Here is a 17,471-nt window from a genome sequence, read left to right as displayed (position 1 = left end):
CAGTGGGCGTGCTGTATATGCATTTTAGTAAGGCGTTCAACAAGGTTTGCCTTGGTTGGCTCATTCACAATATCAGAAGACTTGGCTGGGTGAGTACAGAATTGGCTTGTCCACAGAAGGCAGAGAGTGGTAGTAGATGGAGCCTTTTCTGGCTGGAGCTTGATGACCACAGGAGTCTGATCTGGGGCACCAGCTCTGTGATTTTTAATAAATGACTTGCACAAAGAAATGGAAGGGTGACTTCGTAAGTTTGCAGATGACACAGAGGTTGGTGGTGTGGACAGTGAAGATGATTGTAGGTTACAGTGGGACACTGACAGGATGCAGAGCTGGGCCAAGAAGTGGTAGGTGGAGTTCAGCCTGGGAAAAGTATGTAGTGATTCACTGTGGAAGGTCAAATTTGAAGGTAGATACAGTGTTAATGGCAGAATTCTTAGTAGTGTTGACCACTAGTGAGGAACAGAGGGATCTTGGGGACCATGTCCATGGATCCCTTAAAAGTTGCCATGCAAACTTATAGCGTGGTTAAGACGGCATGTGAGGCGTTGGCTTTCAATAGTTGGGGGGGGATTGAGTTCAAGAACAATGTAAAATCCTGCTTAAGCCACATTTGGAAACTTGTGTTTAGTTCTGGTCACCTCATTATAGGAAGGATGTGGAAGCTTCAGAGACTTACCAGAATGCTGTCTAGATTAGAGGGCATATCTCATCAGGATTGGCTGAGCAAGCTTGGTCTTTTCTGTTTGGTGTGAAGGAGGTTGAGAGGTGACATGATAGAGGTGTAGATGATAGACATAGAACGAGCGGACTGCAGAGACTTTTTCCATGGCCACAACTGGTTAATACAAGGAGCATAATGTGATTGGAGAGAAGTATAGGGGTGATGACAGAGGCAAGTTTTTTCACACAGAGAATGGTGGGTGGTGGAATCCGCTGCCAGGTCTTGGTGGTAGAAGCAGATACATTAGGGACATTTAAGGACTCTTAGATAGGCAGGTGAATGATAGAAGAATGGAGAAGAGGGTTAGATTGATCTTGGAGCAGGTTAAATGGTCGGCATGCATGAGCTGAAGGACTTGTGCTATACTGCAGTGTTCTGTAATTGTGGGGGAGGCATGTCACAGTTGCAGAAAGTGTTCAGTCACAAATGGAGTATTGTGTGCAGTTCTGGTCACCGCACTGAAGGATGTGGAGGCTTTGGAGTGGGTGCACAAGTTCTTTACCAATTTAACAATTTAGGGAGGATTTAAGGAAAGGGGTAGTGAGTTATGGAGCAGATCTGAGGGGGGCCTTCTTTACCCAGAGAGGGGTGAGTGCTTCGAGCATGGTGCCGGAGAGGACAATGGAAACAGAGTTGCTGATGGTGTTTCAGGACATTATGGGAGTTGGGACATTATAAATTCAAAAGATCCTGCAGGTGCTGGAAGTCTTCAGCAACACACAAAATGCTGGAGGAACTCAGCAAGGCAGGCAGCATCTATAGAGAGGAATAAACAATCCACATTTGGGCCCAGATCCTATGTTGTTAAGTCATTGGTGAGGTCACACCTGGAGTACCTTCTACAAGTTTTTGTGACTCTGTACAGGAACAATATGGTTAAACTGGAAAGACTGCAGAGATTTTATGTGGATGTTGCCTGGCTAGAGGGCCTGAGTTTATAGGGAGAGATTGGCAGGCAGGGTCTTTCTTCCTTGGAATATATGAGCATGAGGGGTGACCTTACAGAAATGTTTTAATATTTTGAGAGGCATTGATAGGGTTGACAGAAATAATCTTTTCCCCAGGGTAGGTCAGTCCAAAACTAGGGGGCATAGTTTTATGGTGAAAGGGGAAAAACTTAATATGCATCTTAAGGGTGACTTTTATACAGAGGGTGATGAGTATATGGAATGAGTTACCAGAGGTGGTGGTTAAAGGCAAGTGTCATTTACAAAACACTTGAGTAGGCACATGGAGGGATATTGCCTGATTGCAGGAAATTGGCTTGGGTTGAAGGGCCTGTATCTGTGTATGGCCCAATGACATGTTTACAGAAGTAAAGGAATCGTCCAGGGATCGGATGGATGCCCCAGTGCTGGGAGGTGGGTGTAACACAGCTGATGCCCACTGATTAGTATGGATGAGGTGGGCTCAATGGTCTGTTTCCCTGCTGTATAACTGCTCTCATTTTTCCATTTACATCTCCTCAGACCATGACCGTTGACCATCAGCTCCGGAAAGCAGTAATTCTGAACTTATGGCCGCTTTTCTCTCTGGAAATCCACCCTCGAAATTGTAGCAGTGCGAGGAATTTCCACAGGACAGACGACATGCCAGAGCGATCACTTTGCAGCAATTGCACTGATTGGGGGTTGAAGAATGGACTCAAGATAATTATTTCCAATAAATTAATGCTCAATCAGTTGCTGACTCTTTAATATAAGTTCCCTTTACCCTGTCCTGGGTCACAGGGCAGGAAGAACAGTTCAGTTACAAATGGCTAGACAAGAGGGCAAGGCATAAGGCACATTTGCTATCATTGGTGTGGGTTTTAAGTGCAAGTCAGAATGAGTTATGTTGATCTTTAGTTAGACTGCACATCAGGAAGAATGTGGAGGCTGTAGGGAGGGGGAAGAAGAGGTTTAATGGGAGCCTGGATTAGAGGGTAGGAGCTATAACAAGTTGGACAAACTTGGGTTGTTCTAGAGCATTAGATTCCAAGGGGGAGACCCAAAAAGTTTCTAAAGTTCTGAGAGGCATATATAGAGCAGACGGGCAGAATCTTTCCCCAGGGTAGAAATGTCAAACCCTTACAAGAGGACATATTTTTAAGGTTAGAAGTGGAAAGTTTAAAGACTTGTAAAGGGGATTTTTTTTTCCAATAGACTGGCAGGTACCTGGAATGGGATCAAAGGCAGAGGTCTGGTGGTTAGGAGGCTTGGACAGATACATGAGTATGGAGGGATATTGAGGCCCTGATAAGGTCAACCATGGATGTTGCATCCCAGCTGTCAAATGCAAGCTGGGGCAGTACGATATGGAGAGCAAGCTGTTGCCCATTGGGCAGGCTCCCCCTCTCCACACAGCTGATGAATCCAAAGGAAGCACAGAGATCAAAACAGTCTGGCACCAGCAATATAGCAATTGTTAGTGTTGAACCTCCAGCTCCAGATTTTTCCTCAGGGTTTACTCCAAAAGCCTTCGCCATGAATGTATAACCACAAGGCAACAGACATTTGATTAGCTCCTCCCAGATGAGATGCCAACCACGGCTGATGAGCCCCATCTGCCCGACACAGGAGGAGACATTTAGTGCAAATCAGCATCTAGAATGGCATGACATTGTGAGTCTGTCTTGTGTTGTAGTGTTCATTGTTCTAAATGTAACAGACATTTAATAGAAAATAATTATTTATTCCAACATCTCTCCAACTGAGAGCAAAGATAATAAATATCCCAAACATTGTGCATGTGTTTTCAATGTGAAAACCAGTCCCGAGCAGCTGTGTGCGCCCACAGTGCTCACTTCCTGAAGCGTTTGAAGAGAGGGTGGATGTTCTTTCCCAGGTTCTTGCTGCGCTGGTATTCCAGGTAAACGGTGTCGTCCGCTCCTGACATGGAGCTCATAGTGCCAGCACGCCGCAGCACCTGCAGGGGCAACACATCAGGGTGAGAGCCATTTTAAACCAGAGAAAATCTGCATAAGCTGATTTGAAATGCAAAGAGACACACACAAAATGGAGGAATTCAGCAGGCCAGGCAGCATCTATGGAAAAGAGTAAACGGTCGACATTTTGTGCTGAGATCTTCAATCACAATTGCTGCTTGGCCTGCTGAGTTCCTCCAGCATTTAGTGTGTGCTGTTGCTCCTGAGTCCATCTTGTTACCTTTCACTTTATTTACTTACTTAGAGATACAGTGTGGGATAGGCCCTTCTGGTCCTTTGAGCTGTGCCACCAGGAAACCACCTATTTAACATTAGCCAAATCACAAGACAATTTACAATGACCAGTTAACCTAACTGACATGACTTTGGATTGTGGGAGGAAACAGATCCCTGAAAATTGCCTCACAGGTAGATAGGGTAGTTAAGAAAGCTTATGGAGTGTTAGCTTTCATAAGTCAAGGGACAGAGTTTAAGAGACGCGATGTAATGACGCAGCTCTATAAAACTCTGGTTAGGCCACACTTGGAGTACTGTGTCCAGTTCTGGTTGCCTCACTATAGGAAGGATGTGGAAGCACTGGAAAGGGTACAGAGGAGATTTACCAGGATGCTGCCTGGTTTAGAGAGTATAGATTATAATCAGAGATTATGGGGGCTAGGGCTTTACTCTTTGGAGAGAAGAAGGATGAGAGGAGACATGATAGAGGTGTACAAGATATTAAGAGGAATAGACAGAGTGGACAGCCAGTGCCTCTTCCCCAGTGCACCACTGCTCAATACAATGTGATTTTGGGGTATGTGGAGGCACATGATAAAATATGCCAAAGTCAGCATAATTTCCTCAAGGGAAAATCTTGCCTGATAAATCCATCGGAATTCTTTAAGGAAATAACAAGCGAGACAGGCAAAGGAGAATTGGTGGATTTTCAGAAGGCCTTGGACAAGATGCTGCATGTGAAGCTGCTTACACAAGGTAAGAACCCAAGATATTACAGAATGGATATGAGCATGGATAGGGCATTGGCTGAATTGCAGGAGGCAAAGTGTGGGAATAAAAGAAGCCTCTTCTGATTGGCTGCCAGTGACTAGTGGTGTTCCACAGGGGTCAGTGGAGGAACTGCTTCTTTTTACGTTGTATTTTAATGACTTGTGTGAAGGAATTGACAGAATTGTGTGGTGGAAATGAAGATAGATGAAGGGCAGGTAGTGTTGAGGAAGCAGGGAGGCTGCAAAAAGACATTGGGAGAATGAGCAAAGCAGCAGATGGAATACAGTATCAGGAAGTGATGGTCATGCACTTTGATAGAAGGAATAAAAGTGTTGACTATTTTCTAATTGGGGAGAAAATTCAAAAATCCACATGCAAAGGAACTTGGGAGTCCTTGTGCAGGATTCCCTAATTTGCAAGTTGAGTTGGTGGTGAGGAAGGCAAATGCAATTTTGAAAGGACTAGAATATAAAAAAGTAGAAAGCGGCCAGTGAGGGAGTGGGCCAGTGAAGGAGTGGAGCTTTGAGGCTGTGACTCAAGAGGCTTCGACGAGAAGAGGGGGAGAACAAGCTTGTTCCCAGTTAGTCTTTACAATGACTCCTGATATGGTGATGTGCCTCTCCTGTGAGATGTGGCAGTCTTGGGGGAACTCCCCTCTCCCGCAGTCACATCTGCCAGAAGTCCATGCGGCTGGGCGATCTGGAAGACCGTGTGAGGAATCTGGAGCGGCAGCTGGATGACCTTCAACTCATAAGGGAGAATGAGGCAGTCATAGATGAGAGCTACAGGGAGGTAGTCACACATAGGCTGCCGGAAGCAGGTCATTGGGTGACAGTCAGAGGGGGGAAAGCGAAGGAGAGTAGACAGGTAGTGCAGAGCACCCTTGTAGCCATTCCCCTGAATAATAAGTTTACCGTACTGGATACTGTTGGTGAGGACGACTGACCAGGTGTGAGCCACGGTGGCAGGGCCTCCGGCACTGAGTCTGACCCTGTGGTGCAGAAGGATGGGGCTCTCAAATCGATTAATTCAACCTCTCTTTGTGCTCGCCACTGCCTTTTACAGTTTAAGATTGTTCATAGAGCCCATATGTCTAAATCTAAACTATCTCGATTCTACCCTAGCGTTAGTCCGCTCTGTGATAAATGCAAGAGGGGCGTGGCCTCTCTCATCCATATGTACTGGTTCTGTCCTAGCTTGGAGAAATTCTGGAAAGATGTCTTCACTATGTTATCATGTATTCTGAATCAGCACCTAGAACCAAACCCCTTAATTGCTCTGTTCGGTTTTTGGGGCGAGACAGATTTATGTCTGGGTCCGACCAAATGCCGAATATTATCCTTTGCCTCTCTTCTGGCTAGACGCTTGATCCTCCTCAGATGGAGAGATGCTGCCCCGCCCACTCATGCTCAATGGCTTAACGACATCATGGCCTGTTTGGACCTCGAAAAAATTCATTATTCAGTTCTCAATTCGGATCTAAAGTTCCATAAGGTCTGGGGACCTTTTATCGAGTACTTTCATAACCTTCCTCTTGACTAGGGTTTTTTTTTTTCTCTTCGGTCCCTTGCTTTCAGCTTTTTTTTTCTGGTAGAAGGCATTATTATCCTCTGTTGCTGAGTGTATTCACAGTCTGGGAGCTTGGCTGTCCTGACTTATACTCTCTATAATATTGTGTTGTGGTTGGTCTGGAGTTGCTGTTGTTTTTTCTTGTGTTGTGGGGCTCGAGGAGGACACTAAGCTTACTTGTCTCTAATTTAGGTGCTTTTTTCTTGCTAATTTCTCTTCCTTTGTAACATATTGTTATTGTATGCTTAATTTTGCACTGTTTTAATGTTCCTCATTGGGATTTGGGGTTTTTAATTTGTAAAATGTTTTGAAAAACTAATAAAAAAATTTTAAAAAAAGGATGGGGCGGAGAAAAGGAGAGCTGTCGTCATTGGAGACTCTATAGTCAGGGGAGCAGACAGGAGATTTTGTGGACGTGAGAAGGACACCCACATGGTTTGTTGCCTCCCGGGTGCCAGGGTCCAGGATGTCTAGGAAGCAAGGATCAGATGGGTCTATTGAGGAATATAGGGTAACAAGAAAGGAGCTTAAGAAGGGGCTGAGAAGAGCAAGAAGGGGGCATGAGAAGGCCTTGGCAAGTAGGGTAAAGGAAAACCCCAAGGCATTCCTCAATTATGTAAAGAACAAAAGGATGACAGGAGTGAAGATAGGACCAATTAGAGATAAAGGTGGGAAGATGTGCCTGGAGGCTGTGGAAGTGAGTGAGGTCCTCAATGAATACTTCTCTTTGGTAGTCACCAATGAGAGGGAACTTGATGACGGTGAGGACACTATGAGTGAGGTTGATGTTCTGGAGCATGTTGATATTAAGGGAGAAGAGGTGTTGGAGTTGTTAAAATACATTAGGACGGATAAGTCTCCAGGGCCTGATGGAATATTCCCCAGGCTGCTCCACGAGGCAAGGGAAGAGATTGCTGAGCCTCTGGCTAGGATCTTTATGTCCTCGTTGTCCACGGGAATGGTACCAGAGGATTGGAGGGAGGTGAATGTTTTCCCCTTGTTCAAAAAAGGTAGTAGGGATAGTCCAAGTAATTATAGACCAGTGAGCCTTATGTCTGTGGTGGGAAAGCTGTTGGAAAACGTTCTGAGAGATAGGATCTATGGGCATTTAGAGGATCATGGTCTGATCAGGGACAGCCAGCATGGCTTTGAGAAGGGCAGATCGTGTCTAACAAGCTTGATAGAGTATTTTGAGGAGGTGATCAGGCATATAGATAAGAGCAGTGCAGTGGATGTGATCTACATGGATTTTAGTAAGGCATTTGACAAGGTTCCACATGGTGGGCTTATTCAGAAAGTCAGAAGGCATGGGATCCAGGGAAGTTTGGCCAGGTGGATTCAGAATTGGCTTGCCTGCAGAAGGCAGAGGGTCGTGGTGGAGGGAGTACATTCAGATTGGAGGGTTGTGACTAGTGGTGTCCCACAAGGATCTGTTCTGGGATCTCTACTTTTCGTGATTTTTATTAACGACCTGGATGTGGGGGTAGAAGGGTGGGTTGGTAAGTTTGCAGATGATACAAAGGTTGGTGGTTTTGCAAATAGTGTAGAGGATTGTCGAAGATTGCAGAGAGACGTTGATAGGATGCAGAAGTGGGCTGAGAAGTGGCAGATGGAGTTCAACCTGGAGAATTGTGAGGTGGTACACTTCGGAAGGACAAACGCCAAGGCAGAGTACAAAGTAAATGGCAGGATACTACGTAGTATGGAGGAGCAGAGGGATCTGGGGGTACATGTCCACAGATCCCTAAAAGTTGCCTCACTGGTAGATAGGATAGTTAAGAAAGCTTATGGGGTGTTAGCTTTCATAAGTTGAGGGATAGAGTTTAAGAGTCGCGATGTAATGATGCAGCTCTATAAAACTCTGGTTAGGCCACACTTGGAGTACTGTGTCCAGTTCGGGTTGCCTCACTATAGGAAGGTGTGGAAGCATTGGAAAGGGTACAGAGGAGATTTACCAGGATGCTGCCTGGTTTAGAGAGTATGGATTATGATCAGAGATTAAGGGAGCTAGGGCTTTACTCTCTGGAGAGGAGGACGATGAGAGGAGACATGATAGAGGTGTACAAGATATTAAGAGATAGAATGGATAGCCAGCGCCTCTTCCCCAGGGCACCACTGATCAGTACAAGAGGACATGGCTTTAAGGTAAGGGGTGGGAAGTTCAAGGGGGATATTAGAGGAAGGTTTTTTTACTCAGAGAGTGGTTGGTGCGTGGAATGCACTGCCTGAGTCAGTGGTGGAGGCAGATACACTAGTGAAGTTTAAGAGACTATTAGACAGGTATATGGAGGAATTTAAGGTGGGGGGTTATATGGGAGGCAGGGTTTGAGGGTCAGCACAACATTGTGGGCTGAAGGGCCTGTAATGTGCCGTACTATTCTATGTTCCATAAAAGCAAGGATGTAATGCTGATGAAGCCTTGAAGTACTGTGAGCAGTTTTGGGTCTCTCATTTAAGAAAGGATGTGCTGACATTGGAGAGGATTCAGAGCAGGTTCACGAGAATGTTTCCAGGAATGAAAGGGTTATCATATTAAGAGCGTTTGATGGCTCTGGGCCTGTAATTGGTGGAATTTAGAAGATGAGGGGAGCTCAATAAACCTCTCGAACGTGAAACCACTCGATAGAGTGGATGTGGAGAGGATATTTTCTATGGTGGGGGAGACCAGAACCAGAGGGCACAGCCTCAGAATAAAAAAAGCATTCATTTAGTACAGAGTTGAGCAGCAACTTCTTTAGCCAGAGGGTGATGAAGCTGTGGAATTTGTTGCCATAGGAGGCTGTGGAGGTCAATAGGTTCTTGATTAGTCAAGACGTGAATGGTTACAGGGAGAAGACAGGAGATGGGGTTGTGAGGGAAATGGAATAGCCTTGATGAAATGGCAGAGCAGACTCAATGGACCAAATGGCCCCCGTTTTTTTTCAAGACTGAAAGGAAAGGGAGCAGAAGCCAGAATTAAAAGGTGGAGGGAAGGGAAGGAGTACAAGCTGGCAGGTAATAGGTGAGAGGGACGGTGGATGAAATAAGAAGCAGGGAGGAAATAAGTGGAAAGAAAGGGCTGAAGAAGAAATCTGATAGGAGAGTGGACCATGGGAGAAAAGGATGAGGAGAGGCACTACAGGAAAGTAATGGGCCTGTGAGGAGAAGGGACAAGACAGGAGCCAGAATCGGAATGGAAAAAGAGAGAAGAGGGAGGAGTGGAGAAATGACCGTAAGTTTGAGAAATCAATGTTCATGGCTACCCAGTTGAATATGAGGTGTTGCTCCTCCAACCTGAGAGTGGCCTCATCGTGACAGTAGAGGCCTTGGACCGACATGTCGGAATGAGAATGGGAAATCAAATTCACTCTCTGGTGTGGCGAGGCAGCACAACCACCCACTGTGCCTCTGTGCTGTTCCTGTAGCTTCACCATTCCCTTTCGTAGCCCAGGGCTCAGAACAGAACCCCTTACCTGCCCCTTGGAGCCGAACTCCCCAAGCACCACCTCTTCCTCTGCATCTAGGTCAGAGGCAGCAAGGACCTTCTGCAGTAGTTGTTGCTGCTCCTCCTTGGTACCAAAGGACAGATCTTCTTCGTCCATTCCGGCCAGCTTCGTGATCACCTGCAGAGACACGGTTCCCGTTCAGTCTCAGGCCATTGATGACAGGCAAAGTGCAAGCATAAATCTCCTTGTGTTCCACAGATACAGCACGAGGGTCGTGTGCATGCCAGTCATACAGATCAATTCATCACAACAGTGCATTGAAATTGTACGTGGGAAAACAACAGCAGAATGCAAAATTAAGCGTTACACTCACAGAGGAAGTGCAATGCAGGTAGACAATAAAGCCAAAGTAAAATTTATTATTGAAACATATATAGGTTACCATAAACATGTTGAGGAGAAAACAACTGAGAAAACAATGAAGGGAGAAAGCAATTCTGTATTGGGTGTTGTGTAATCAACCAGATTTGATTAGGGAGCATAAGGTAAAGGAACTCGAAGGAAGCAGTGATCATAATATGATAGATTCATCTTGCAATTTGAGGGGTAGAAGTTAAAATTGGAAGTATCAGTATTACAGTGGAGGAAAGGGATTCACAGAGGCATGAGAGAGGAGCTGGCCGAAGTTGATTGGAAGGGGACACTAGCAAAGATGACAGCAAAACAGCATATCTGGAGTTTCTGAAGGCAATTCAGAATGTGCAGGATAGATATATCCCAAAGATGAAGAAGTATTCTAAAGAGAGGATGAAGCAGTTGTAGCTGAAAGAGAGGGCATGTAATATAGCAAGAATATTTGGAAGATAGAGAATTAAGAAGCTTTTAAAAACCAACAGAAGGCAACAAAAAGCAATAAGGAGAGCAAAGAAGAAATATGAAGGTAAGCTATCCAGTAGGATACCACAAGTTTTTTTTCCAGATATATAAAGATTAAAAGAAAGAGGAAAGTAGATTCCAACGCCACAACCCATCCTGAACTCCAAGTGTGACTGCCCATCCCTCAGGGCAGCTTACCTTAAAGCTGTAACCCTGGTCCACCAGGAACCTTTGCCTTTTAGCAGAGTAAGCCATCTCCTGGGTATCCTGGGACACCAGTGAGTAGAAGAAGGCATTATATTCCTCAGCCACCATCCCTGCGAAAGAGGCAATGACCAAACATTTGAAAGTTGGAGTCTGCGTTGAGGGAGACAGAACCCATTCAGGCTTTGGGATCAGAGCACGGAAACAGATTCCAACGTGATCCCACTCGAGGCCAGTGGTGAAAGGTATCGAAGGAATCCATTGAGGAGAGTTGTGAAAGAGAGTGCCCTCCCCACAACTGTCTCGGCACACACCCCACACACCACCCTGTCCACACTCAAATACCCCAATATCCACACTCTACTACCTCACACCTTTCATCACCCTCCCAACAGCCTCTCTAAACGTCACCTTCCCCACACTTCACCCCTACACTACATCACCACTCTCCCCACTCTCACGTACCCCACCCTCATTACAACCCATACCCCACCCCAACATGCTGTCCTCCCCACACATCACCCTCTTCACATCCAACCACCCACACACCCGCCACCCTCTCCACACCCCACATGCTCTACCACCATGTCTCACTCCGCACTGCCCCCCGAACATCTCCATTTTCACTTCACTCACCCCCACACAAACCACCCCGTCTCAGCACACCACAATCTTCAACCCACCATGCTCACCCCAGCACTCTCACCAACTTCATTTCCCTGACCTCCTTCACCCACCTTTCTTTGCCCGCAGCACCCTGCCCAGCCGCTGGGCTTCCTGCCTTCGGGATCCGCCATGCGAGGAGATCTGGATCAAGACGTTGGCCTCGGGGAGATCGAACGAGGTGTCACCTACCTGCCAGAAATCAGAGTGTCAGCTCTGCCACCCTCTCTCTCCAGTCCAAGCCAGGTGAAAGAATAGTTGACCTGGATCCAACCACTACAAAACAGCCCCACTCTCACACACAGAAAACACACATTCACTATATCCGCGCACCGCCCCTCCCCCCAGGTACTAGCTTCCTCAGCATTGAGGATATCTTCAAAAGGCAGCATCCATCACCAAGGACCTGCCCTCCTCACTGCCACCATCAAGGTGGTGGTACAGGAGCCTGAATTCACACACTCAACATTTCAGGATCAGCTTCTTCCTCTCTGCCATCAGATTTCTGAATGGACAATGAACTTAAGAACATCAGCTCACAACCTTTTTCCTCTTTTTGCACTATTTTTTTTTTGCAATTTATTTTTTTATTGGTTCATCAAACATTTCCATAAGATGTATTTCAGTCATTGTACATATATATCATATATATCACAAATCTCCACAAAGTATTTATCTGAGGTATAGACATAGAAAAAGAGCGGGAAGAAAAAACAAGCAAAAGGAAAGAACTATGTACAGGTAGGGAGTGATTTTTTTTTTACAACAGATTCATTGATTTGTGAGAATAAAATCAGGCCTATGAGGCATTATGTAGTAAACTATTTTTCCCAGTATGAATCAAATTGTTCCAGCTTATGATTAACAGATGCTGTTATCTTCTCCATTTTGTAAATGTTCATTGTAATTTCCATCCATGTATTTAAAGTTGGGCTCTCCTGTGATAACCATTTCCTAGTAAGAGTCTTTTTACCAGCCACCAACTGTATATTCATTAAATATTTATCTATTTTCAACCATTCTTGAGGTATATATCCAAAATATATGGTCTTACTCTCCAAGGGTATTTCACATTTAAAGATGTCTTGTAGGGCATTGTGTATCTCCCTCCAATGGTTTTTGATAACAGGGCAGTCCCAAAAAATATGATAATGATTTTGATTTCCACAATTTCTCCAGCAAGCAGGGAGGTTACTATCATAATGGGATTTCTGAGAGGGTGTAATAAAATATCTTATCAAGTTTTTCCATCCAAACTCCCTCCATTTCTGTGAATTGGTACACTTCCATTGATAACTCCATATTGTTGTCCATTCTTCCTCAGATATAATTATCCCGCCTTCCTTCTCCCATTTTGTTTTAATGTATGAAGTCGAATGTGTTTTAAGATTTGACAACCCCTTATACATGCTTGAAATGATTCTACTACCATTATCTGAATTATATGCTTTTCTAAAGAGCTCTATCAAGCATGTATTTGCCTTGGTTACATTTTTATGCGTCTTATTAACATATTGTCGCATCTGTACATACCAATAAAACTCTTGGTTTTCTAATAAGTGTTTCTCTTTAAGCATTTCAAAACTGAACACTGTTCCTTCTTTCATTATGTTGCAAAGAACTGTTATTCCTTTCGCTGTCCAGTCCTTAAATCTAGCATCCAATTTATTTGGTGTAAAATCAGAGTCATATGCACACCATTTAAGAATTGCAATATCTCCCTCTAGATTATATTCTTTTATAGCAGTTTTCCATATTTTAAGAGTCCATTTCACCCATGGGTTATCAATAGTATTTATGTAACTTTGCAGGTTGTTATCAGCTAAAATTGTTTGTATGGAGATGGGAAGTACCCGCTCCGCAATGTTTTTCCATTGAGCGTCATATGATGGGTTACACCAACATATCACAGCTCTCAACTGTGCTGCAAAATAATAATCTCTAAGAGAAGGCAAGCCCCATCCCCCCCTTTTCCTTTGCTAATTGCAAAGTTTTGAGACAAACTCTAGGCCTTTTACCTTGCCAAATATACCTTGATAGCATCTTGTTCCATTCATTGAATTGATTTTGATTAATCTCTATTGGTAGGGTCTGAAAGAGATATAACAGTCTGGGCAGTATATTCATTTTAATAAGACTCAATCCTTGAACTGAGACTGAGAAAAGCAATCAAGCTCCATCTTGCCACATCTTCCTTAATTTTTTTTATATAAAGGCTGATAAATTACATTCTGATAATTTTGCCAAATCTTTTGGCTTAATGATGCCCAAATATTTGAAAGACTCTGGGTGCCATGCCCAGGGATATCGACTTTCAATTTCTCTTGGTGGGCTATAGTAATATGAAAGTAATTGGGTTTTTATCTAAGTTGACCTTGTATCCTGATAATTGATCATATTGTTCAAAGGATTGTATCAATTTAGGTAAAGAGTATGTTGGTTGCCCCAGATAGATCAAAATGTCATCCGCATAACAAGCCAATTTATACTCTGTCCCTTTAATATTAATTCCCCTGATATCTTCATTTTGTCTGATGTATTGGGCTAATGGTTCCAGATATAATGCGAAGAGTAGCGGTGACCATGCACAACCCTGTCTCGTGCCCCTTTCTAGGGTAAAACTATTTGATAAATATCCATTGATTTTAATCCGAGCAGTAGGATTGTCATATAGTGTCTGTATATTTTTAATAATTGTCTTAGAAACCAAATCTATGTAAAACTCTGTAAAGAAAATTCCAATTAACTGAATCAAATGCTTTTTCAGCGTCCATGCTTATCACTATTGCTTCGATTTAATTTTTTTGTATATGATCCATAATGTGAAGTGTCCTTCGTATATTGTCTTGAGTCTGGCGTTGTCGTATAAAACCTGTCTGATCATTACATATCAGTTTGGGTAGAAACTCCTCTAACTGTTTGGCCATGATGGAGGTAAATAACCTATAATCTACATTAAAAATGGATATTGGTCTAAATGACCCGCATTCCATTTTATCCTTGCTTTCTTTCAGTATAGCTGAGATTATCGCTTCCTTCCAACTGGGTGGCAGTTGTGCCTTTTTTAGAGCCCAGTTCAGTGTGGGGAGTAAAAGAGGAATTAACTCATTTTTAAATTCTTTGTACCACTCTGCCGTATACCCATCTGATTCTGGTGACTTGCTTAATTTAAGCCTACTAATTGCAGCTTTTAATTCAACTTCAGTTATGTCAGCAGTCATCATTCTATTTTGTTCTTCGCTTAAAGTGGGTAATTCTAGAGAATTCAAGAAGGTGTCAATTTGGGTTATGCTTCCCCCGGAACTTTGGAATATAGCGATTTGTAAAACAATTTGAAAGCTTCTTGACTTTCACTTAGCTTATTTTTTATCATTTTCATTCTTGGGTCCCTAATTCTATTAATTGTATTTTCTGCTTTTTTTTCAGTTTCCACACCAGTATTTTCATAGATTTCGATCCACTTTCATAATGTCTCTGTTTCAGAAACTAAGTTTTTCCTGATTTCTTGCGTAGCCAAATTATTTATTTCATTCCTAATTCTTTTAATTTCCCAATGTATCCTGTGCCAAATTGAATGTGTTTTTTCTCTAGTTCCTTCAGCCTATTTTGTAATTCCTCTAATGTTTTATTCCTTGTTTTTTTTTCTTATATTAAGATATCGCTATAATTTTCCCTCTTAAGACCACCTTCAGAGTATCCCATAAAATGGGAGGTGAAACCTCTCCGTTATCATTAAATTCCAAGTAGAGACCAATTTCTTTTTTAATTTGTTCCTAAAAGTACGGATCATTGAGTAGACTTGAATTTAGTTTCTAAATAATATTCTTTGGTTGTAGGTCAAAATCAACAGATAAATATATAGGTGCATGGTCACTTACATCTATTGTCCCGATTCCACAAGTGTTTCTTTTGTCTTTGTCTTTTCCAAATGTTATGAAATAGTCTATTCTTGTATATACAGAATGTGGAGCAGAATAATGAGTGTAACTTCTTCTGTCAGGGAAAAGGTCCCTCCATATATCAATTAACCCAACATCCTCAAAAAGTGTATTAACTTTCTTATGTAAAGATTTTGTTTCATAGGTTTTTCTATTGGAAGAGTCTAAGTTTGGTTGTAATTGTAAATGTAAGTCTCCCCCACATATCAGGAGACCTTCTGTTTCCGTTACCATAATATCAGTAATTTTCTGAAAGAAACCAGTATCACTTCCCGGGGGTGCGTATATATTCAATAGTAACTGAATTGCTGTCGATATTCCCCCTTACCAGAATATATCTGTCTTCTTTATCTCCCATTTCGAATATTTTTTCAAAATTTAGCGTACTTGAGATAAGAATAGCAACTCCTCTCCTATGTCCTGATTTATATGAGAAAAACAGATTAGTGAAGCCCATTCTCTTTAGTTTTTTTATGCTCATTATCACTTAAATGAGTTTCCTGTAAATATACTACGTGGGCTTGTTCTTTTTTCATTTTGGATAAAATTCTCTTACGTTTGATTGGATTTAATAGCCCATTTACATTAAAAGAAATGAATTTTACCTTGTCCTTAGCCATCTGTATTTATCTGTCAATGTATCACTGAAATTAGAATAAAACTTAACCGATCTACTCCCTGAACAAATAACAACCAAGGAACTCAAATAATAACAAAAATGGCAATGAACATGTGATTCCACTGCTGAGGTCTCTAGTAGATGACCCTGCATTGAGCTAGAGGAAATGTCTAGCTGTGGGGGATAAACCCTCCTATTTGTGAGTTGAGGGCCCCCATTGCAGTATTCATAAAAGTTAGTGAACAAATCCATTACACAGTAAAGATTTCCCTGTGTACTCCTCCTATATATATACACACACACACACACACACACATATATATTCTCATCTTGGTGGGGAAAGTGAGCTTTTCACTTGGTAAGTGAGCAAATAAAGAATAACAACTAAGTAATATAAAATCCACATTATATTAAGTATTTCTTGAGATAGGTATATCACCGTGTACTTTTGCTTCTGTTTAGCTTCTCAACATTTTTAAAGTTAGCCAAACCTTATGGCTCTTCTGAAAGGGGTGAGGACTGTCTTTGGGAAACTCCCGGTCTCTTCCTGATATGCTTCTCTCGGCCTCCTCCCGTCTCCTGCCTTCTCATTTCTCGCACTATTTCCAAAGCCGAGCGGGACAATTCCTCAGCCAGGCTTTCCTTCGTTTTGGTCATGCTGACGGGCAACACTCTGGCCTTCATGTCTATAGTCGCCTCTTCCACTGTCTGATACAACCACGTCACGTTGTCATAAAACACTCGAAGTTTAGCAGGGTACAGAGTTTGAAATTTAATCTTATTTTGCTTTAATACTCGCTTTACTTCGGAGTATTCTTTGCGTTTCTGGAGCTCCGCGGGGGGGGGGGGGGGGTAATCTTGGTCGAAATATATTAATTTATCCTCTAAAAACACTCCTTTCTTACCCCAGGCCCTTCGTAGTGTTACGTATCCCGTAACTGGATAACTTACCAGCAAAGATAGAGAGGTCCGTTGAAGTCTGATGTTACTATTTTCAAACGTTTTTATTTATAAAGGGGCACAAAAGTAAGGTTAATACAAACATTCAGATAATGCACATCGTCAATACTTAATCTAAAGCGCGGGTATAGTAATAATCATCATTAAGAAGTAATCTCGACTGTTGTCTAGGGGATAATATATTGTCCGTTGGAAATATAAAAGTCACTCAGAAGTCTGCAGACTTTAGCCTTTCGGGGAATCGCTGGGTTTCACGTGTTTTAGAGGGATCGGTGAAAAAAAACGGAAAAACTTGCCCGGGTCTTTACGAAGCCACTCCGTTAAATCAGGGGAGCGTTGTTTCCCCGTTGTTAGTTCGAAGTCCTTCTCGGTATTATCAGCCACCCGCTCCCCAGGCAAAGGAGTTAGGAGCGCATGTGGCGTTGAGTGGCTTCCAGCCACGGGAGCACTGAGCGAGGGTGTCCTTCTGGTGCGTCGCTGGGGTACTGCCTCCTGCAGTCCCCTTTTATCTTGTCTTGCAGAGTTGTAGATGTCCATCAAAGTAGGGTGATGCAATCCCCACCCCCACATTACCCGAGGGTGT

The 17,471-nt window shown here is 43.1% G+C and overlaps 1 protein-coding gene across 1 annotated transcript in view; it reads right to left on the bottom strand.

Moving 5' to 3' along the window:
• Positions 1-3,373: 3,373 nt before the first annotated feature.
• ercc3 (excision repair cross-complementation group 3) overlaps positions 3,374-17,471 on the bottom strand; it is a 41,235-nt gene continuing 27,137 nt past the window's right edge. Inside the window, exons 12-15 of the mRNA XM_059967525.1 lie at positions 11,446-11,563; positions 10,703-10,821; positions 9,656-9,805; positions 3,374-3,628 (exon numbers count right to left, since the gene is read on the bottom strand). Coding sequence (XP_059823508.1) covers positions 3,503-3,628; positions 9,656-9,805; positions 10,703-10,821; positions 11,446-11,563 — 513 coding nt within the window. The 3' untranslated portion in view covers positions 3,374-3,502. The remainder of the gene's footprint in view (positions 3,629-9,655; positions 9,806-10,702; positions 10,822-11,445; positions 11,564-17,471) is intronic.

The sequence above is a fragment of the Hypanus sabinus genome, chromosome 4 (assembly GCF_030144855.1).
Source record: "Hypanus sabinus isolate sHypSab1 chromosome 4, sHypSab1.hap1, whole genome shotgun sequence".
Lineage (NCBI taxonomy): Eukaryota > Metazoa > Chordata > Chondrichthyes > Myliobatiformes > Dasyatidae > Hypanus > Hypanus sabinus.
Note: the sequence above shows the minus strand (reverse complement) of the source record. Positions and strands in the feature narration are given on the sequence as shown.